The 23,539-nt window shown below is 36.7% G+C and overlaps 2 protein-coding genes across 6 annotated transcripts in view; one reads left to right on the top strand and one right to left on the bottom strand.

Moving 5' to 3' along the window:
• Positions 1-18,770, top strand: part of CAPN2 (calpain 2) — a 41,262-nt gene extending 22,492 nt beyond the window's left edge. The window contains exons 7-21 of one of the 2 annotated variants that reach the window (XM_039341688.1): positions 2,792-2,877; positions 5,172-5,246; positions 5,703-5,863; positions 6,688-6,857; positions 7,957-7,968; positions 8,539-8,750; positions 10,392-10,428; positions 10,968-11,033; positions 11,206-11,263; positions 13,040-13,104; positions 14,997-15,065; positions 15,531-15,609; positions 16,025-16,141; positions 16,552-16,610; positions 18,001-18,770. In XM_039341688.1, the coding sequence (XP_039197622.1) occupies positions 2,792-2,877; positions 5,172-5,246; positions 5,703-5,863; positions 6,688-6,857; positions 7,957-7,968; positions 8,539-8,750; positions 10,392-10,428; positions 10,968-11,033; positions 11,206-11,263; positions 13,040-13,104; positions 14,997-15,065; positions 15,531-15,609; positions 16,025-16,141; positions 16,552-16,610; positions 18,001-18,024 (1,290 nt within the window). In that variant the 3' untranslated portion in view covers positions 18,025-18,770. Of the gene's footprint in view, positions 1-2,791; positions 2,878-5,171; positions 5,247-5,702; positions 5,864-6,687; positions 6,858-7,956; positions 7,969-8,538; positions 8,751-10,391; positions 10,429-10,967; positions 11,034-11,205; positions 11,264-13,039; positions 13,208-13,298; positions 15,066-15,530; positions 15,610-16,024; positions 16,142-16,551; positions 16,611-18,000 lie in introns of those variants that run through there. The other variant, XR_005556466.1, reaches the window with a different exon arrangement.
• A 1,236-nt stretch (positions 18,771-20,006) lies between these two features.
• The window catches only part of TP53BP2 (tumor protein p53 binding protein 2), a 65,786-nt gene continuing 62,253 nt past the window's right edge, over positions 20,007-23,539 (bottom strand). For all 4 annotated transcript variants that reach the window (XM_039341689.1, XM_039341690.1, XM_039341693.1 and 1 more), the window contains 3 exons: positions 22,834-23,000; positions 21,856-22,055; positions 20,007-20,847 (listed from right to left, as the gene is read on the bottom strand). In XM_039341689.1, coding sequence (XP_039197623.1) covers positions 20,806-20,847; positions 21,856-22,055; positions 22,834-23,000 — 409 coding nt within the window. In that variant the 3' untranslated portion in view covers positions 20,007-20,805. The remainder of the gene's footprint in view (positions 20,848-21,855; positions 22,056-22,833; positions 23,001-23,539) is intronic.

The raw sequence follows: 23,539 nt of genomic DNA on the forward strand, positions 1-23,539 counted from the left end.
GAGTGTGGGTCTGGTATCATTTTTTGTGTTAGGGAGTCGTTTGTCAATAAGGGCGGTTTCCAAATGGCTGGTAGGCGGGAGGTATCATCTCGCTTGTTCATGCTGTGTGGGCGTTTTTCTATCTCGATGGCTTCTCTGATTATTCTGTTATTAAAATGTTCACTTTTGGCAATGGTTCTGGTATTTTTAAAGTCAATTTCATGTCCTGTGGCTTTAAGGTGTTGGACCAGGGAAGATGTTGGTTCCTCTTTTTTGACTGAGTTCTTATGTTCTTCAATGCGTGCACTTATTCTTCTGTTGGTTTGTCCGATGTATGTGGTGGGACAAGCAGTGCATGGGATTTCATATACTCCTTGATTTTCTAAGTCAATTTTATCTTTGGGGTTTCTAAGGATGGTGGATATTTTTCTGTTTGTGCAGAATGCTGTTTTGATGTTGTGTTTATGGAGGATCTTACTGATTCTGTCTGTGGTGCCTTTTATGTATGGGAGGAGGGCTTTGCCGTTTTCTTGTTCTTTGTCTTGGATTTTAGTGGGGGTTTCTTTTTGGATTAGGTTTGTAATCTTATTTCTTTGGAATCCATTGGATGTTAGTACATTGGTGAGAGTGTGTAGTTCAGTTTTTAGGTGTTGTTCGTCAGCTAAGCGTTTTGTTCTGGAGATGAGTGTCTTGGCTACAGAGTTGATCTGTGCTGGGTGGTGGTGTGAGAGAGCGTGCAGATAGCGGTTTGTGTGTGTTTTCTTCTGGTAGATGGTGTGTCCTAGGGAGCCATTGGATTTCTTGTAGACTAAGACATCCAGGAAGGGAAGTTGGTTGTTAGCTTCTGTTTCCATGGTGAACTGTATTTTGGGGTGTAGGCTGTTGAGGTGTGTGAGGAAGTTGTCCAGTTTTTCTTTCCCATGTGGCCAGATTATGAAGGTGTCGTCTACGTATCTGAGCCAGAGTTTGGGTTTGTGATCCGATTTTTCTAGAGCTTGGGTTTCAAAGTGTTCCATGTAGAGGTTTGCAATGACAGGTGAGAGGGGTGATCCCATGGGTGCTCCTTCTGTTTGTTTGTATTTTTGTCCATTATAGATGAAGTATGTGTTGGATAGGCAGTGGTTGGTCAGATCTAAGATGTGTTTGGGGGGTTTATATTTGTTTTGGATAGCTGTCAAGGCTTCTTTGATAGACACTTGGGTGAAGAGGGATATGACATCAAAGCTCACGAGTAGGTCGCTGGGCTGTAAGTTTTGTTTCTTTATGATCTCTATAAACTGGAATGAGTTTTTTACGTGTGAGGTGATGGATTCTGCATAGGGCTGTAGTTGTTTGGCGAGAAATTTGGCTAGGTTTTGTAGAGGTGAGCCTATGGAGCTGACTATAGGTCTGAGTGGGGTTCCTTCTTTGTGTATCTTGGGGAGACCATAGAGTTTGGGGCATCTGGATGATTTCTCTCTGGGAATGATTCTTTGCTGGATCTCTTCGCTAATGGGGGAGGCTTTTATTTTGGATCTGGTGGTTTTTTTCCAGGTAGGTGGTGGGATCTGTATTTAGGGGTTTGTATGTGGAGTCTTGGAGTAGGTTGGTTAATTTGGTTTGGTAGTCAGATGTGTTCATAACCACCGTGGCGTTGCCCTTGTCTGCTGGTAGGATTATTATGCTGGTGTCTTCTTTCAGGTTACGTAGTGCTGTCTGTTCCTCTTTGGGTAAGTTGTTTTTGGGTGGCTTGCTGGTGCAGAGGATGTTGGTGATTTCGAGTCTGATTCTGTTAGCGTCGTCGGGGTTGATTTTGGTCAGGCTGGTTTCAACTCCACATATAATGGTTTCAGTGGGGATGTGTTTGGGAGCGACTGCAAAGTTGAATCCTTTGGAAAGGACATTGGTTTCGGCTTTGGTGAGGATCCTATCTGAGATGTTATGCACTGTTTGTTTCATGTGTGGCTGTGAGGGAGGAGGGGTTTGTTTCTGGCGTTCTTGTAGTCTTCGGAGTTTGTTGGTGTGTGTATCTGTCTTGAGGGTGGTCTGTGTTTCGGCTCTCCAGACGGCGAGTTGTTTGGATTTGTCCCAAAGTGCGGGGTGGATCTTGTTGCTGAGTTTGAGGTGGAGTGTGAGGAGATCTTTGTTAATTCGGTCTAGGAGGAATCTTTTTGTGTGAAGTTCATTTCTGATTAGGGCCAATTCTGTTCTTTTCAGGATCCGTTTGGTGGCTGCAGAGTTGGAGTGGAATTTCAGTTGGAAACATGTGGGGATTAGATTTTGATCTCGGCAGTTACGTAGGAATGTGAGGTCGCATAAAATGGAAGCTCTTTGGACTTCAAGTTTTTCATAGGTCTTGGTCAGATGGTGGATTTCCTCCCCGTAGAGGTTCGATATTTGTTTTCTGAGGTTTTCGCGGGTGTTTGTATGTAGATCTTTGGTTGTTCAGGTTTTCTCCTGCGTAAAATTGGAAGTGTCTTGGCGACGTTTCGACAAAGTCCCATTCGTCATCTTCAGGCTGGTGCTTTCAGCTTCGTGCTTCGAGGAGCAATGTGTGGTCTTAGCTGTTTCTTCCTTTTAACTGCCAGTGGGGGTATGAACTGATTGGGTGGGAGCTTGGCTGTATATACAGTATATATATATATATATATATATATATATATATATATATATATATATATATATATATATATATATATACACTGTATAAATAGGTACATCTATGTGCATGTATGTGTGTGTGTTTGTAGCCAAAAAATTTAAAATACTTTGTTTCCTTTTTCAGTTACTCTGTCTATTAGTAGCTTGATTTTTTTTCTTCTGGTCCTACCAGGTGAATTTCCGAGGCAGCATGCAGAAACTGATCCGGATCCGAAATCCCTGGGGAGAAGTTGAATGGACCGGAAAATGGAATGATAAGTGAGTGTTAAATGTGTGGGCCAGAGCTATTTGCTGCCCAGTGTGAGCAAATCTGTCACATGATGTTTGCACCATGAATTATTAAAAAACTTTAAATTTCCTTGACAGCATGCTGGAAACTATTGACCCAAATTCCATGTGTTTTCTATAACACTTTACTGGGATATCTTCTCTTTTGGTGAGGTACATAATCCTCATTCATAAAAAGTTATGGATTTTTTTAGCTTTTAATATAGCCTCCTCCAACTAGCAATGGGGGAAAGATGCTCTTTTACTTTCCTATCATAGCTGCTGCTCCTTCAGCTTTGGCCCCAAGCATGGATGCATTTTTACATTATGAATTATCTGTCTAGTTGCTCCTTCCATCATCTGCCAAAGTTATAGGAAAGTTCTGTTGGCTTTAATGAAGGATGGGGGGGAGGAAATGGAATATAGTTAATTTTGTGCATCAGCAGGTACTTTAAATAAAGTATTGTACAGGTAGTCCTCGACTTACAACCACAATTGAGCCCAAAATATATGTTGCTAAGCAAGAGGCTTATTAAGTGAGTTTTGCCCCATTTTACAACCTTTCTTGTCACAATTGTTAAGTGAATCACTGCAGTTGTTAGTAACAAGGTTGTTAAGTGAATCTGGCTTCCCCATTGACTTTGCTTGTGAGAAAGTCGCAGAAACTGAGAACATGATCCCGGGATTGCAATTGTCATAAATATGATTGTTAATTGCTAACTGTCTGAATTTTGATCACACGACCATGGGGAGGCTGCAGTGGTTGTAAAATGATCATATGTTACTTTTTTCAGGGCCGTTGTAACTTTGAACAGTCACTAAATGTACTGTTTTAAGTTGGGGACTATCTGTATTGTGCAAAACTCAAATGTGAGTATTCAACTTTCTGAAGATAGACACTGGCAGAACGTCTGAGATGTCAAATAGAAGGAAACACCTAGATGAGTTCAGTGATGTGGTCTTTATTAGATGTACTGTCTACAGTTCACTAGACTGAGGGAAACAATAGTCTTTAATAAATCTCTACCTTGTTTTTACAAAAATAAACTCTGTCAGGTCAATTTTCAAGCCTGCTGCTTTTTCCATTTTTGGATTAGTGTTATTCACTTTAAATAAACAATTGAAATCTCAAGGCAAGATCGCCAAACAGAAGGACATCAAGTCTACCTTTTTCATTCTGAACAAATTATTCTCCCACTGACATATAAAACATAACTTAAAAACTTAACTTTTAATTTTAGTTTTCCTTGTTCAAGATGGCTCTATGATAACTTCTTGTTCCTATTTCCCTATTTAGCTAAGGTTTTTTTTTTCAAGGCATTGACTTATAATTTAAAATAATTTCCCCTTTTTCAGTAAAGGGGGTGAATTAAATACTTCTCTTCTCCTTTGGACAACATGCACCTTTTTTACTGCTAAATACACATCTTTTCTATATCTTCATTTTCTATTTCTAGTCCTTTTATGTATTGATGATATAACTTTTATATTTTTCCAGATTGTGAATAATATACTTGTAGAACTGTACTATGGACAGGGTGCATTTTACTGCATACATAATATTTCAGGTTTATTTGCCCTTATGTCTTGTAACTGACCTCTAAGATTAATTTAACAAGTCAATTTTAGTTGTATCTTTCAAAACAAAACAAAACAAAACAAAAGCTATAATGACCATTATGATCATCCAAAATATTTCCTATGATAAACATAACTGGGCACATGTGGAGTTAATATGTCATGAAAACCCAGTCAACTGTTACAGAGGGTAATTTTTAAATAAAGTATCCCTGAGTTATTTTGCATGAACTTAACAAAATAACTTGCTGCGGGAAAAGAGTTACACTAATATTGAAGAATTAGTCAAATAGAATCATTAAAGAAAGGATGCCAAAATAAAATGTGAATGCCAAAAATATTTTTTTAATTATTTTAAATAATTAAATTGAATTGTTGAATTGTCCCACTATGAGTTGTCCCATAGCAAGTTGGACATAACAAGTTGTCCCACAGAGAGTTGGCCACAGTAAGTTGGCCGTAGTGAATTGACCATGACAAGTTGACCGTGGAAAGTTGGCTATGGTGAGTTGTCCCATTCCACCCTGGTCATCTCTCACAGGTTGACAGGGGTAAATATGTATCTTGAGGTAGAAGCAGACTATGCCAGCAAATGCAAACATTATGAGATCAGATTCTCTTGAACCATGTTGTTGGGGCCCTCCAGGATAATACAGTTATAATCCATAATTTTGAGTCTAACATTAATGTTGGCTTCCTGTATTTAGGTGTCCAAACTGGAATGGTATTGATCCAAAAGTGAGAGAGAGACTGACCAGGCAGCATGAAGATGGAGAGTTTTGGTATGGCTGGTGACTTCCTAGGAATTGGGAAAGAAGAACAGTATATAATCTTATCTATAATGCTTAAATAAGTTGTCATATCACTATATTTCGTCAAACTATAACAGAGATATATTAGATAGATTCAGATGGAAATAAGCATATTAAGTTCTGGTCCATATCACTATATGGGGGCCATAGGGGATCAGAATATATAGAAGAAAATTTGTAGAAGAAATGTTTCATTTCAATGATGGGGGTGGGAAATAGCTGTTCATTATGTTGAGGTGTCTTTCTAGAAAGAAAGATGGGAATTGAAATGTAACATATCTTGAGGCATGATACCTTGTCAAGAAGGCTTGCTGTCATAGTGATTAATAATTGTTCTTGGTTTTCTTTGAAGCTGCAACAGCAGAAGGGAGGAAGCTTGTCTGAAATGCCTTTTCTAAGTATGGTATTTATGGTATTACTCCATAGGATGTCATTGAGTGATTTCCTGAGGCATTACTCTCGTCTTGAGATCTGTAATTTGACTCCAGACACTCTAACTACTGACATGTATAAAAAATGGAGGTTGAACTTGATGGATGGAAACTGGAGAAAAGGTTCCACGGCTGGTGGATGCCGAAATTATCCTGGTAAGTCATTTTTCAGCCTGTGCTTGCCTTCATATCCATATCTGTTCTATTGTATCTTCCTAATAATCGGTGAATAATAGAATTGCCTATGAGTAGTCTTTGACTTACAACTGGTTGCCTAACTACTGTTTGAAATAATGACAGACCCAGAATGAGTGCTTTATGGCCAATAAATCCCTCCCTAATAGTGGGTAGTTTTAATATGATGTCACATATGGGCAAAGGTCTATCAGTTAAATTATTTTTTTGCTGAGATTGCTTTGATAAACGGAAAACAGGCTCTGGAATAGAATAGAAAAGAAGAGAGAAGAGAAGAGAAAACCTTGGAGGCCTTCTAGTTGGTCCCCCGCTCAAGCAGGAGAACCTATACCATCTCAGACAAATGACTGTCCAGTCTCTTCTTAAAAACCTCCAGTGAGGGAGTGCCCACAATTTCTGAAGGCAAGCTGTTCCACTAGTTAATTGTGCTCACTGTTAGGAATTTTCTCCTTAATTCCAGGTTGCTTCTCTCTTTGATCTATTTACATGAATTTAGTTTATAATTACTTCCATTCAATCAGTCAATATTTATTTATAGTCCAATACCAAACATGACATTCATTTACAACTTGCACTGGAATTTAATTATTTAAAAGAAGATATCCACATCCCTCATCTGCGAGAAAATCATTCTAAAGTTTGATTGTAGGCATACTTTTATAAGTACGCTTAAAATGAGCACACCACTCTAAAATGTGTAAGGTTGTATCTTTCCAAGCCACAATTCCTTATGAAAATCAATAGAGCCTGGGCATAATTTTAATGACTTCCTTTCTTTTAATTAGATACGTTTTGGATGAACCCACAATATTTGATTAAACTTAAGGAAGAAGATGAGGATCCAGATGACCCAGAAAGAGGTTGTACCTTCTTGGTTGGTTTGATTCAGAAACACCGTCGGAAGCAGAGGAAGATGGGAGAGGATATGCACACAATTGGCTTTGCAATCTATGAGGCAGGCTCTTTTTTTTCTGTTAAACCAAATTTTGAGATAAAGATAATAGATCACTATTTTCTAGCTACAGAATGACACATTCAGGAATACCTTATTAATGAATTGCAATGTTAAAGATTCACGCATTCCTCACAAATTAATTACATGGCTCCTCTTTTTTACCATAAGTGTACGTTCATTAAAACAGTTGCATGAAATGGTGATTTATACAAAGGTGGAGAATCTTTTCCATTCTAAGAAACAGATTACTACTTGGGAAATCTCACAGGAGCTAAACAAACAAGATTGGGTGGGCTTCTTTTTCTCTGAAACCTCATCTTGGGCCAGTTGGGGGCTTGCATGCATGTGAGATACCAAGTATCAGATTTGGGAAATAGGGGAATAACTTTATATAAGATGAGTCTGGACGTTCTAGAATTTGGGCTGAATCCATCTTTGCTGGGACTCAATCTTTTAAATTTTTACCTGTGTAAAATCAATGCATGTTATGCTCCATTAGATATTTGAGTCTCTCAACTCTTCTAGTCATTTTTATTTGTCCTTTGTAGTCAATCATAACTCTGCTTTTTATGACAGTAGTTTTCAATTCCAAATGCATTTGTGGGCTCAAAGGATTTGGGGATCCCTATAGAGCAGAGCCTGGTAAAAAATAAATGTCAAAACAGTTCTAGTAAAATTTGAACCATGACGTTAATTCCTTCCTTCCTTCCTTCCTTCCTTCCTTCAAACTATATGCCTCCAAATCAGTAAATAGAACAGTTTACTATTATTTAGTCAAAAAAAAAAAAAAAGCACCTCACAACCAATAAAAATGTCTATGGTGAGTATAATTAAAATCAAAATTATAACCAGTATTAGACCACGAAAATACAAAGTTCAATTGAAATTAAGAAATGGAAACAAGTAATTAGTCACCAAATGCTGTGTGGAAGAGTTCTATCTGAAGTAGCTTCTAGAAATGTGAAAGGTATTTTAATTCTACGGGAGGGTATTCCATAAGGTTAGAGCAATGGCTAAGAAACTACTTCCTGGGAAGGATCATTGTTCAGTGTTATTAATAAAAAGTATATAATTTGTTTTTCTTTTTGCTCTTCCACAGGTGCCTGAACAGGTATGTGGTGTATATGTTTTTGTAAAACAGAAGACATATTTTAACTAAACATTGTATTTAAAAAGGCCTCTCAATGTTAAAACTACAGAATTGTATGTACTGTTTTAATTGTGGAAGTGTTGTTCTTCATGATCTTTTACAAACAATGATCCATAACAGAAATTCAACCTGGGCAAGTTCAGTTTTCTTATTTTAGGAAAAAAAAAACATTGAGACTTTTCATTTTTGAAAACTTTTGCATTGTTCAAAAACAATCTGTGGCTAAAGTAAGAATCAGATATTTAAAACACCAATTTTGGTTTGCAGTGCAATTTTGGGAGTGTCTGTAAATTTACTACCACCATTATTCCTCCCGCACACAGAGCCGTAGAGACTGTTATCTTGGCTTTTGATTTTTTGTAGATGTAGATATTCTGGATTCTCGATAACTCTCCTGTCATGAAGATTGACAGAATGTAGCTTCATCTTCTGATGGGCTAATGTTATATTGCTCTATTAACATAGTTATCTGAATAGGATTCTGGTAGCTTAAGAATAATAATTTCTGTTTTTTCCTTTCCTTTCATGAAGTCTTCTGGCCCAAAAAAGGTCCACCTGAGCAAAAACTACTTTCTCACAAACCGAGCAAGGGAACGATCCAACACATTCATCAATCTTCGGGAGGTGTTAAATCGATTCAAGCTTCCCCCAGGAGAATATATTATTGTGCCATCCACCTTTGAACCCAACAAGAATGGGGACTTCTGCCTCAGGGTTTTCTCTGAAAAAAAAGCTGACTCACAGTATGTCAGGCATTCACTAATCTACCTTCTCTGTCTTCTGTATCAGTGGAATCCATAGATATGAAAGTACTGTGAAATAAGGAAACAAAGGAGGGGTATTGTGAGGCATCCATTGGATAACTGAAGGTCTATAGGGGAAGCTTAAAGGAAGCTTCTCAGAACTGAGCTATGGTCATGAAGCTAACAATGAGCCTATATTTAACTTTACTTCTGTAGGGCTCAGATTTTTTTTATAATTTCTTACAATATCCTGTTTTTATATTGGTTATGAATTGGAAATAGGAGGAATATCACCAGAGATTTCAAATCCAAAACAATGACACTATAATTGCTGATGAAGATAAGTGAGAAAAACAAAGTAAAAAAGCTAAACCAAGATCCACTATATATTTGAAATAAACCATTGAAATATATATTTTTAAATGCTAAGTATTATTTGTCCTTCCCCTTCATGAAAATCCCTGAGTGAGAGATACCACAATAGTAAAATACCATAAGATTAATTAAAGGTCTGTTAAGAGACAAAGCAATTCATCCACAAGCAGCATCAAGTACAGCTATGTTCAATATAATAAGCACTAAAGACTAGATATAAAAACTGGTGCCAAAATGCCAGTGAAATGGGCACTTGATGCATTTCTGAAAGGAAGGCATTCCAAAATTAAAACACACACCCATCTTCTGCTATCATTTATTTCTTTAATAATAAGAAATGATGGACTGCCTTTCTGACTTTTAATTATGTATGTATGTATGTATGTATGTATTAGTATGTTTTATTTATTCTTTAGATTCAAAATTAAAGAAGCCAACGTGCTTGAGACAAAATATTAGCATTGAGTTTGATCTCTATTCCAATAATGTCATTGGTCTCGCAAAGATCCTAGAAGTAGCCAAACACTGTATGGCTACAGTTCAGTGCCCTGAAAAAAAAAAAGCAAAGACGGTAGAAAGCATCCTGGGAAGCTAGGGAGGAGGTGTGAAGATAGTCAATCTCACTAGTTCAACTTCTGGGACTTGGCATGCCCATATTTGAGGGCATCTCTGGAATATACTTCCAAAATTCCAAATATATCTATCACTACCTCCACCCAAAATTTAGGGACACCCTTCCTCAGAGTGTATATATTAGCCTTTTGAAGTAGACCAAGCCAAGAGGTTTGAATGGAAGTGTACTTTGTTGAAAGGGGCGGAACATACAGAGTCTTGAAGGCCTGACTGTTGCACTAAACTTCTTTCTAGTGCTTTCTCTGGTCCCCAAGCTTAAGAGATGCTTTTGTTTTTGTAATCATTTCTGAATAGTGTAGATTCTTCAAAGTCATTGTGTACAAATTCTTGTGTCCACTGAAAGCCACAAATCACATAGCTATGTATAAGAATATTTGTCCATCCATTTCTTTATTTTGTCATCTTTATTTTTTTTATATAAAAAAAACTGTTTTAGGATTTTTTTGTGATTAGATAACTAAAAATGGCAATGTTACAGTATGTGCCTTTTCTGTGGATAGCTCTCAAAATACTTTTCCACAGATGGCTCAGTGCATGCATAGATTCACCCTGCCCCAGTTGTGTTCCTCTTCCTATCTGAAAGTCAATCATAATCTTTTTTGTGTTAACTCATCTAACTATGTTTATTTGTAGAGTTATTGATGATGAAATTGAGGCCAATATTGAAGAGGTATGTTAGCTAATAGGAATACTTGTTTTGACTGCACTCAGGCTGCATAAGCCAGGATTCCCAGTTGGTCATACTGGCTGGGAATTCTGAGAATTGTCTTATGTCTCTTGTCTGGTCTACTTATACCATATCTCAGTATATTTGGTATATCAGTATATCAGGTGGGATGGGCAGCTTTGTGAACATTTTGTGTTCAAGTTTGTTGTACCTCTGAACACTGATCAAACGGCAGAAACGCTTGCTTCTGATAGAGTAGCCAAATGTTGATGGAATCAAGAGGAAGACCAAGTAGCACTCCATATTAGTCTGGCTTATAAAATCTAATTCTGAGTGTTACACTGAAAGCTGACTCATAAAACTTTCACCCTTCAAGAAGACATAGAAATAGCAATGTTAAAGAACAGGCATGCTCAGAGGCAAAACAAAAGATATGCTAAATGCATTTAAGGCATATTTTCTTCTTTATGAAATAGCAAATTCTATAGCAGAAGCTTTTAAAATTTTATTTCACTTGCCTTGGCAATTCTTTTCTTTCCTAGAAAGAACTCACTGAAGATGAAATTGAACCCAATTTTAAGAAATTATTTAAGCAATTAGCTGGAGAGGTGAGTAAATTAATGTTCCATGGGGAAAAATACACAACTCTCTGGGCAATCTATGGCTGAAGTAAGATTATAAAATGCCGCTGCAGAATATGGCTTGATAAAAACAATTAGTTTCAGAAACAATATTTAATACATGTGTCCTTAATGCTATCTTTATTTCACCTTTTACCAGGATGCTGAGATCTCAGCCTTTGAACTGTGTAATATTCTGAAAAAAATCTTAGCAAAACGTAAGCATTTCCTTCTTCCCTTTCTTGCTTTAACCTTGCCTGGCTGAGTGTTCTCCACAGAATCTGTACTGTAATTCCCATTAACCCCTGTATTATTGGACTGAAACCCCAGAATTCTGGGGGATGAATAAGCTGGAGAAAAATTAGCTTGAAAACATGCTATCAGTGGTTATGAATGAGTTCACAAGGCCAGAAACAGCTTCTACTTAGATGCTTAAGAGCAAAGGAAATCCAGAGCATCCGAAAATGTGAATATGGGCCTGATTAGATATCCAATTCCTATGCCCTTGGATCAATTCTGTACTGTGAGAGAAAAAAGAAGTCATTTTTGAGGATATTTTATTTTCATAGGAAGCCAGCTAAATAAATTGGATAGGCTATGCATGGTCTTCCCAGTAGTAATGTATGGCTGTGAGAGCTGGACCACAAGGAAGGCTAAGTGCCGAATAATTGATGCTTTCAAACTGTGGTGTTGGAGAAGACTATTGAGAGTCCTTGGACTGCAAGGAGATCAAATCAATCAATCCTAAGGAAATCAACCCTGACTTTTCTCTAGAAGGACATTTACTGAAGCTGAAGCTCAAATACTTTGGACACCAAATAAGAAGAAAGGACTCATTGGAAAAGACCCTGATGAAGGCAAAAGGAGAAGGGGACGGTGGAGGATGAGATGGTTAGATAGTGTCATCAACACAGTGGGCATGATTTTCGGCAGGGAGACAGCACAGGATAGGAGAGCTGGCATGCTATGGTCCATAGGGCCACTAAAAGTTGGACATAACTTTGCTACTGAAAAACAATGCATTTTAACCCATGTTTGACCCTTCTGAATAAACTCAACATTTATTTGTACATTTCTTGAAGTACTAAAGCATCTCCAAAGTTCTGCACTTCCATGGGATTTGATTCAGTGAATCAAAACACTTATTTCTTTTCCCTTTTGATTTTAATACTGGATGAACTGTCAATTTTACCGTGTTATTTGAGCTTCATATGTCTGAATTTGTTGGTACAACTTTATACAGAAGTAGTTATAGCTGATCCTGCCCTTTTTGCTGAGTATGTGACTTTTTTGGCTCATTGTCATAATTGTAAGGACTGATAATCAGAAATGAGACTTCTTAGGGTTACCATAGCTAAGAAGCAAAATATCTGGATAATCTTTAAATGCAAGAATAGAGTGAAAGATATCTCTGGTTTTTTGCTGCCATCTTGTCATTGCCCATTTTTTTGTAGGCCAGATAATAGTAGATTTTAGAATTTCTCAGTCATGTTAATGATTGTGAAGTACTTCTTACAAGAAGATCATCTAATACTTTATTGTTATTTCATTGTAGGTAAAAGCTCTTTTTTCAGGCATTTTAAGTGATATTGTTAAAACATTCTCTTGGTGTGGCAACTTTATTTTTTTCTTTGCTATTAATTGAATTGTATATTCAATCTAAACCAGTTTCATCACATGTAGAAAAAAGCAACATAAATAAAGCCCATCCATTAAACTTTATGGAAGAAAACCTTTAAAATTTTTGCAAGCAAAGGAGATGACTTTGGGCTTGAAAAAGCCTTATTCTTTAATGGCTGTGAATTTATTAGTGCAATAAAAGACCAAGAGAACCTGCAGTGTGGGCAAGGGAGGGAAGTTATCAGTGCTTAAAATTAGCTTTTTAAAAAATGAAATAGAGCTAGATGAATAGAATAAATGCAAGAGTAGCGAAAGCTTTTAAAGGCTTAGTAAAAGATTTCTATGTGTAACAAATTTGCTGTTTTTCTTTGCAGGTCAAGATATTAAATCTGATGGCTTTAGTATGGAAACTTGCAAAATTATGGTTGATTTATTAGATGTATCCTTCAGTTGTATATTTTCTGTTTAAGGCTCTAGTAGGGAAAAGTGGGGGCAGCAGAATTATGGATGGTCATTAAAACAGAATGAGGAAGATGAACTTGGTAAGAAAATGGTCAAATGTTTATAGTGTGCTTTTTGAGTGTTCTAGTTAATGAAATCCTTCTCATAGTTAATTTCTTCTGTATTTAATAGATGTATGCTGCAACTCATCCCTTGGATAAATGGACGGAAACATGCTGATCGTAGTTTCTTTATTTTACCAGATAGTGTTTGTCTGAGAAAGGCATACCCAGTAGGAGATATTCCATGTTGAACTGCCAAGATTCAGTTCAGATTGTGGTGGGATGTAAATGTAATAAATATTTAAATTGAATGGTGACATATCTATAGCTAGCATGTGCATTAAAAATATGTTTGATAGCAACGATAGAAGATCTTAGGCTACCAAATTATCCAAATGATAGTGCTAAGCTATATGTAACATGAGTATGATCCTAATTCCTTCTTTGTATATTCATAAACAAAGAAGGATGCAGCTAGTTATTATACCTCTGCCTTTATTCACATGTGCAAAGAATATTTTTGCCTATACCACATATAAAGCTTAAATCAGGCAAACCCTACCTGAGCTGAAAAATTGTCATTAGTTGGCAGTAACAAAATATAGAAAATGGTAACATGCCACCATCTGCTAGTGGACTGGACTTTAGAAGCCCAAATTTGGCATGCCTAATAACATCAAAGTTCTTTCTGGAGTTCCATTGTATTGTTCTCCCACACAACCCATCCTGCAGAGTTTCTGTGCTATAGTTCTACCTCAGCTACCCAAGATCTTCTGCCTCTAATGCAGAATGTCACTTGCTTCATGACATGTTTGGAACATCTTCCTGAAACAAATGTATAAGCCTTCTTAACTCCCAGGCTTATATATCAAGTTAGGAAAAGCTGACTTAATTTTTCTTTTCCAAGCATAAATTCATATGGCTCCTTTTTTTTTGCATTCTTACTCTACTATAATTGTCTTTTCCCCTCCTCGTCCTTCTCCAATATCAAATGTTTGATTAATGTTCCTTGAAGAAGGATTTTTTTTAACCATTGACATTTTGTAACTGAGTATGAATATATATGGTATTAGATAAACATGCAATGAAACAATAATATAAGATAAAACAGATCAACTACTACATTATATAGGTAGTTTATGACTTACAACTGATTGCTTAACAATTGTTTGAAGTTACAATGGATCTGTCCAGAGCTACTTAGAAAACTCTGTTTTCAGACTTATAACATTTGCCCCCCCCCCCCCAGCCATACAATTGCATTTTGGGCCCTTGGCAGTTAGGTCCCCAGCAAACGTCCGTTTGTAGCGTCTTGTAGTAATATGACTGTAATTTTCAATTTTTGCTGGTTTCTAGGCATTTACTTATAGTTTCTGGTAAAAAAATACTAGTTGGAGAAAATGGATTTGCTTAATGACCACCGTAAAAAAATAATTGTAACTTCGAATCTGATGTCTTGATGCAAAAATAAAAATACAAAAATACCAATGCATAAATACAAAGAACACCCCAACTATTGGTGCACATTTGATACATCCATATCCACTTTGTACCCTCTACTCCTACCTCCTCCAAAGATGCCCACCCCTGAAATATAGGAAGTAACAAAATGGTTACATATAAAGAACAGGTGTCTATCACATGCCTAAGAATAGGTTTCTTTCTACAAAAGTAGCAAGTGTTTAGTAGAAGGTAGTAAATTAGTAGGAACTAAGATTCTACCCTGTAGACTGATGTGGGAGAAATGTAGCCAAAGAAAACTCCGAACAGTGAAAGAAATTTGGATTATTTTTTTCTGTTTAAATTGGAAGTTTCTTTAACCAAGCAGACTGATGGAAGTGGTAAGCTAGGGCTGAAAGAATTCCACATACTTTGGACAAAGATTCAGAAATACCAGGTAAAAGTGACCTTTAAATAAATTAATGTGGGTAATTTTGATTGTTTAAAATATACTCTAGCAACTTAGATTGTGTAGGTTGGACGGGTTTCCTGGTTCCAAGTGTCATTGATACCAAGCAAGATACATTGTTGCTCTGAGTGCATGAAACTTAACTAGCCTCGGCTTTTATAGTAGAAAGTGCAACTTGTTCATTTGTTCTTGCTTGCTGGGGAATTCTGGGAGTTGAAGTCCACACATGTTCAAGCTGCCAGGGTTGAGAAATACTGACTTAAATATTATTCCATTAAACTTGTAGGGCCCAAGATTAATTTTCCAGAAGAAAAAGAACACTTATTTTATCAGGAGAAGAAACGTGCATGAATAATGAGGAAATAAAAGGGACTATATGTATATGCTTTCTTTTCCTTCAGATAATTCAGTATTTTTAATAGAAAAAAATATCCTTTTTTCTACATTCTGTAGCAAATTTATCGGGATATGGATGTAGATCGTTCTGGCACCATGAACTCCTATGAGATGCGGAAAGCCTTGGAGCAAGCAGGTACTTTTCAATCAAAAGTAGAGATCACCAAAGACATTGTAATGATTAAGGCCCAATACAAATAGCTTCCCTCATCATAGCTGCTTCCAGATGTGGTCCTGAAAAGTTGCAATACCCCATAGTTACCTTCCCCAACTGGATGTCCTCCAGATTGTTCTTTTATCACCTCCACACCTCCCACTATGCCAGTGGTTGCATGCAGTTGGAGGACACCTAGTTGGGTAAGGCTGGAAAAACCAATTCCAACACTTGGGTAAGGTTTGTAGCAATATCCAAGCTTCTGCTTATGTGATCAGAATGTTTACCTTAATATATTAAAACAATTTAAAGCATTTTTACAGCAGCTCCTTCTTGCTTTGTATTCAGCTGCACCAAGGATGCATCTGTAGCAATTAGAATTTTACTTGTATTTCAGGATTTAAGTTGGATTGCCAATTGCATCAAGTCATTGTGGCCCGTTTTGCTGATGAGCAGCTGATCATTGATTTTGATAATTTTGTTAGGTGCTTGATTCGACTGGAGACTTTGTTCAGTGAGTATCTTTAATTTAGGTTGATAGTCTTAATGCTTTTGTTTAGTTTTTAACTTTACTGAGTTCCAGATAGGCAATATGAACTGTTTCCTCATATCAAGATTTGTAGCAATAAAATACATGTGTGGATTATGCACAATTCTTAAAATATAAAGGCACTTAGTAAAAATAAACAAACTGATCTCCTAGCTTTAACTAACAGATTGTAATTATTTACAAAATGGAACAATGCTTTACATCCCCATAATTACACATCTTAGATTAATTATAGACTTTTAGGGGCAGATCTAATAAGAGTGGTAATTTTCTTCCTTGTTTCTCTTGATGAAATACTTTTTGCTGCTTTTTTCTTTCCTGGGAGAAACTGATGAACTTTATTAATTCAAACTCATTTTTTTATCCCCTTGTAGAAATATTTAAGAAACTGGATACTGAGAAAACAGGAACAGTACAGATGAACCTTGGCACTGTAAGTTAGCAAGCCTGTCAAAATCTAATGGAACAAAGTCACTTTGGAGGAAAAGCTCCTTTTTGTGTTTGCTAGTTTAAAACAACCTTGAGTATACATATTCTGTTTATATATCAGGCACTGGAAATCTTCTGTTAACTAAATATCTAGTTCATAGATGTGCAGTGTTTCTTTATGTGCTCATTAAAGTTGTTAGGGACAGAAAAAAGACAGTAGGAAATTTTGCAAAATACTAAGATAGCAGTTTCCATGCAGCTGTGGCTGACATATGACAGGCTATGCCTCAGGAGAGCAGGCTGCCATAATTAAGCCTTGAAAACCGGAGAAACTCATAAAAGCTCATGTTTTTTCTGTGCTCGCCTAGACAGATTCCATAAACAGATAATGCTTACAGGTTTTAAGTGATGAAACAGTAATAGACAACTCATTGTGTGAATTAAAATAATTCTGGACTACACTCCATCCTCTATAAGTCAAACTTGTTCACTAATATTTCACATATTTTTCTTCTTGATAAAAACAATGCTTTGGCAGATATAGAAACCACTCAGCCCCTCTGCATCCCTAAACACAGAAGCATGAATTTGTTTTTGTGACTGGTATTTAAGCACTGTCTTGTTCATAAATGCACCAGAGACAATGCAGCAATTCAGCAGATTCAGAGAGGAAATAACACTATTAGATAGCATGGATGTAGCTTGTGTATTCTTAACTTGAAAATATGCATAACCCAATATATACTATTACCCTGAACATCACAAATCTCTTAAAATGCTATAATTCATTATGTTGTATCAAGAAATATATCCTACTTGAATATAAAGGAGTAGATGACAAAGAATGAAGCAAATATTATGAGCTCAAGAGCAACTTAATTGTGCAGCTATTAGCTGCATTCCCCAAACATTTTGTACTAGAAAGTTACCGCTCTGTCAAAAATTGTACTCAGGCTCCCTCCTGAGCCATGTTTAGAGTTTTCATAGATTAAGAAACTAACACTTCCCCTAGCAAGGGGAAGCAACCTAGCATCCTCTATAATGTTTAAAGCTTCGACCCCATTAGTCCTTCTAGTCTAGCCAGTCAGAAAGCATTATGAGAGATTGCTAACCTATGGTATAAAATTAACAGTCTGCAAAATATCAGCATTTGTAAGTATAAGAGGAATTCGTATGTAGGATTTGGGGTTTTTATGAAATGTAGAGATTTTCTGACTGCTAGTCAAATTTGTCTAGAATTTGTAAGAGTGTCAGGTTTGCTTTGTGACTCAAGCATTTTTCTACAGAGACTTTTAGTTTTGAAAAAAATATAATTCAGATAAATTTGTATCTAAATTGCCATAGTTTTGTTTAAGGTTGCTTATAACACGTTTTTCCTTCCTTCTCTTCCACAGTGGTTGTGCTTTACTACCATATGAAAAAGCAATGTGCCAAATGGCGAAAAATTCTCTTGGGAATCAACCTGGAACATTTTAAAAAAGGGCTTATTATACATCTTGTACTTATGGTGAAGCTGCTAAAGAAGAGAGTACTAAAAAAAAAACCAAAGCAACTGCCAAACAATCTCAATATATTAGCTGTAACTGTTTATGTAACACTATAATATTTGCTTAAACTCTTCCAGGTTTGCCATGAGGTAAATTTCCGGGAGATGTCATTCTATTATTTCTAAGAATATTGGGAATGGCTGCATTTTCTATTAGAAATTAGCTTCATATTACAGATTATTTTAACCATCTGAAATCTGATTCATCAATAAAGAATGCTTTTGCCATTCAGATAAAAGCTAGTCAGTTCATAATGCTCTCAGGTCAGATTGCCTTTTCCTCTCTTCTTTACTGTTCAAATAAATTCCATGTTTTGAGCTTTTTCAGGAAAAGGTTTTTTTTTAAAAAAAAATCTAGTAATGTAACTTGACTATAAGTTAGAAAGGTTGCAATCATCATAGAACAAATCTACAGTAAAACTTAGCAAATGCTTATTTGCAATGCAGCAAATCTCATAAAACCTGTTTCACTTATTTGCATTGTAATGATAGTTTTCACTAATTACTTAACAATACCAGTAGTTTCTATTTTTTTTTAAAAAAATGATTTTTAGTCTATCACTTGAGCCAGTGATATTTTTAACCAGTAAAATGGAATAAATTGCTTGGAATTATAAAGTGTCAACATTTATTTGCTATTGTGTTATCCTGCCTCTACAGTATAGGTAGTCCTCAGCTAATGACAGTAATTGGGACTGGAATTTCCATTGTTAAGCAACATGGTGGTAACGGTGACTTAGCACCAGCAATTCCTATCGATATTGTTAACTGAATTCCACCAGCCATTAGGAGAATTGTCCTGATCCAAGTCATGCCCAGCTTGGTGTCCCTCCCAGCCCTGAGTTTTGGTAAGGCAAGGGACTGCTTCCTCTTGAACTCCCCAACACCACCATCTATGCCCTTTTGACCACTCTGCACAGCAGCATTCCTTGGCAGCAGTGATGGGGCTGAAGTATAGGCTTGGTGGCTTCAGCAGTCTCAGATAGGCACCACGGCCCCCGTCTCTACTTCAGTCCCAGTAACATTGCTGGGGAGTGCTTCCTCAAGCTGTAGCCAGAGGCCAGAGGCCCAGCTGGCCTGTGGCCTTGTGCTCTGCAGGCCCTGCTGATCTTTGGCTACCTTCCTCCTGCCGCCGATGAGGTATGCACGGGCTGACACTATGCAAGAAAACAACTGTCTGTGCTAGGCCTTCTTTCTGAGCCTGTGCACACTACTCGAGAGGTGGGAGTATGCTGCTGTGAAGCACCCCTGCTGTTGTAAGAGGGGCAGGCTGCCAAGTGCCCAAATTTTGAATATGTGACATAGGGGTGCTGTAATGGCTGTAATTTCGGGTTCTGGACGTAAATACCATTCATTCATTGCCACTGTAACTTCAAATGATTGTTAAACGAGGACTACAACTTTAACACACAATGTTTATTTAGTTAACAGAAAGATTCATCAGCAAATGTATTTACTGGGTATGAATGTTCCCATAAAGAGGCTTATCATATACACGTGTGTGTATACACACTAGTTGCACAAACGTCTTATCAGACTTCATGTTTGTCATTGCCAACACATATTTCTGTCTCAAAAGCTTAATGAATGTCCAAAGAAGCAAGGGGGCCACAGGATGCTTGATTACCGTAATTCAAGAAGATATGATCTTGCCCATAATAGATATAAAGCAATTTTAAAACAAACGATTTCCTTTTCAGATATCTTTCTTCTCTTATATCCCCAGCCAAACCTCCATACAATCTAATTGATCAGTATAAAGTAATATAACTTAAATGTCAAGTGCAATGTCATTTTTATAGTAGTTACAGATCACATAAAAATATCCCTGATAACCAAGAAATGCTGACAACATTGGGAGTCACAAATTTTAATCTTTATTGTGTTCACATCAGCACATAAGAACAGCTCAATGACAGGAGCACTGTGTATTCAAAGAGTACAAACAAACTGGTATTTTCTGAAGCAAATGTTTAATCACAGTTAAGGAAAAGATAGTTGTAACAAAATGTGTGAGATGCAAAAACTGGTTTTTCTACATTTAATACCGAAGTTACAAACGTATTGTTTGTAAGGGAAAAAATACACCCCACATACAGTAAGCTACATCACATGTGCCATATTTCAAATACTTTGGAATCCTAAAATGCTACTGCACTTAAAATTATTGCTCAAAGAACTGCTTTAGATTCCTTAATTCAACAGATTTCATGTCATTTCATCCCATTAGCTCTGCTACTAAGACATTTTAAAAGCACAATGTTACTAGTTTCTATATGAAAAGGTTACCTGACTTAACATTGCTCTGTTTCTACAGAATGGAATGAAAAGGTTTAAGAGACTGGCTGGAGCAATTGTTGGATTCTATCTTACTAGTAAGTTACAAAAGGGGGTGGAAAGAAAGCTACTGTAGAAGCAGATAAGGCAGTGATTGACCATCAGCCCTAATTTGCCTAAAGCAGAAACTAATTCATTGCTTGAAAATAGCATTGTAGAATTTCTTCTATAATTTTTATCCTTCATATATTTTCAAGGTATATTCAGCCTTGCTTTTATATCACATTATTACCAAAAGAAGTCTCACAGATGCATTTCTGCAGATGAAAAGGAAACATCCTGCAGTTAATACTTCATAAAATTGCTTCTAACATTTTCATGCCAAGCTTCTTTGCCTTGGCTTAATCCTGGGATATAGCTGAAAAAAAGAGAAAAGAGAGATTGTTGTCTCAAGTCCACAAATCAATACACACAGTAATTACTTTAAAAAACACCTCAGCTGCTCGCCTTGAAGCTTTCTTAAAAGGAATATGTACTGTATATGCAGACACACATAAAGATAAAGGTTTCCCCTGTCCAGTTGTATCCGACTCTAGGGGGTAGTGTTCAATTCTGTTTCTTAGCCCCAGCATTGTCTAAAGACCTTTCTGTGGTTATATGGCCAGCATGCCTATATGCCAAGGCAAATATAACACTGTTACCTTCCTACCTAAGTAGTATCTATTTATCTACTAGCATGCTTTGAAGTTGCTTTGTTGACAGGAACTGGGGCAAGTAACAGGAGCTCACACCATTGTGTGGTGCTCAGGTTTCAAACCCAACTTTACACTGACAAGCTCAGTGTCTTTAATCACTGAGCTAGCATATAAACCACCAAAATCATGTGGCAATTGCCAGAAGTCAAGACTACGGAGGGAAGAGTGAAGTAGAGAGACTCTGCAGTATCTATTGGGTTCATTTTGAGGATTAATTAAGATCTCAGTGAGTAGATTTGATTCAAGTCCTGCATTTCTGCATCCAGATTCTTTTTAAAATTAATATACACTGTTTGTTCCTCTCGTAGGTTCCCCAGTTCTCTAAAACACCATAATGTATTTCTGGAATTCATCCTACCTATAGTCCAAGAAGCCAGAATTTACCATTAGCAAACTTCTTTATGAACTCTGACTTGAAATAGATCTTTATGACATTAATTTCATTTACAGAAGAGGAGCTGCCATAAGGTAGAGATTGATGATTTTACAACATCACTAAATATTGAACATCCAGGAATTTAGAATAAATCATGCTGGCATCCTAATTTAACTTGTAAGAAACGCTGACAATTTGGAAGATGGGGAGACTATTAATGCAGCCAAATCATTTGTGTAAAGGATAGATGGCTATCAACCTATACTAAGAAACATTTGCAACTATTTCAACCTACCCCAAGCAAGTTCCGTGGCACGTAGCCTTCTCTGTCACTTAGCTGAGCCCACCACCATTCTATTTCTTCTTCATCTTCCCGGCGAAGGACTGTCATACAATCCCCTCCTTTAATGGATAGCTCATCCTCATTCTGAGTCTCATAATCCCAGAGAGCATAAACTACTCCTTTGTTCATTATGCCCATTTTTTCTTGCACTCCTGCAACACACGGACAAAAAAATCAGATCAAGTGGTCATAACAAAAAATTATTCCATAATAATGCTGACTACCACATAAATTCTTAAGTAAAAAAAAAAAAGCCAAAAGTCACAGAATTTATCTAGGAATGTTCAAGCCATTATAGGAGCAGCATTAACATAAATACAATCTGTATGGATGGGTATAAAAGTGACATAAAGTGGGAAACTATACCTGCAATGCATGTGAAGATGCATTTAAAAAAAATATTTGACAGTTTTACATACAGTAAACAAAAATCCAAAGAAAAAGAAACTAAAGTTATGACATATAGTATGATTTTAACCTTCTATTCAACAGATAATTATAATTTTATAATCCTCCCTCCCTCTTATTATATAATTCTCTTCAACCCCTTAGTCTTCTTTTTCAATGCAAATTTCACAGCATTTTTTCTTTCAGCAAAAAATGTTTTCCAGTGTGCATGTGAAGATACTATCTGAAGTGGTAACAAAACACAGCATGTCCAATATCCCCATCTCTGTTATACATGAAAATCCTACTTAGGATGTGTAAGAGTTTCAATGCTTTGCTTTCTGACATTTGGGATTACAGAAGTAGAACTAAATAATGTTTTTCATTTGATGCCACAACTAGGAACAGGCATAAAACTTTCACAGAACCTCAGATGTATGGACATGCCATTTCCTAGAGCTTGAAAGAATCTTCTAGACATAAAAGGAAATCTGGAAGCGGGGGGGAATTACAACTCTAAGGAACCCTATTTTGGGCACATACCATAAAGAAACTGAGAACACTGAGTATAGCCTTCTTCCATTTCTTCACACTTGTCTGCTGCAGTCTGCATGTCACTATATGTTGTGGCAAATACAGCAGCACCTGATTCCACTAAAAATTTGCACACCTGGACATTATTGCAAGATGCTGCACAGTGCAGTGGAGTCCTATACATTGCAAAAGAAAAGAAAAAAGTAACAGAATGTTTTGAATCACTTTCCACAAATACCCAGATTGATGGGTTCTTGGTGACTGCTCCTTGGAACATCCTCTTCCTGGAGATTAGGTTAGCCTCAACCCCAGTGACCTTTTCGATAAGGTTATGCCGCTAGGTATGGAAATTGGAATATGTGAGAATCCATGATGGCCGAAACTTTTTTTTTTCACCTTGAATGCAAAGTGGTATCCATTGTGATTATTGTAGTAGTAGTAGTAGTAATAGTAGTAGTAGTTTTTACTAATGCTCACTTCTCATAAGTCACAAGGTTAAAATGGGTGATATATATATCACCATGCTGGCTGAGGAATTCCGGGAGTTGAAGTCCACAAGTCATAAAAGGCCAAGTTTGAAGACCCCTGATCTTACCCAAATTCCTCTTTTGCTGATGACAGTACTGCTGTTCTTATCCTAATGCAGTAACTAAAATCTTTTGCTTTGTATTTTGGAGCTGTTGAAGTCACCAATTATTCTAATGAACCAAGGGCA

This window comes from Crotalus tigris, unplaced genomic scaffold, assembly GCF_016545835.1.
Source record: "Crotalus tigris isolate CLP2741 ecotype Arizona unplaced genomic scaffold, ASM1654583v1 scf7180000017771.5222438, whole genome shotgun sequence".
In the NCBI taxonomy this organism is placed as follows: domain Eukaryota; kingdom Metazoa; phylum Chordata; class Lepidosauria; order Squamata; family Viperidae; genus Crotalus; species Crotalus tigris.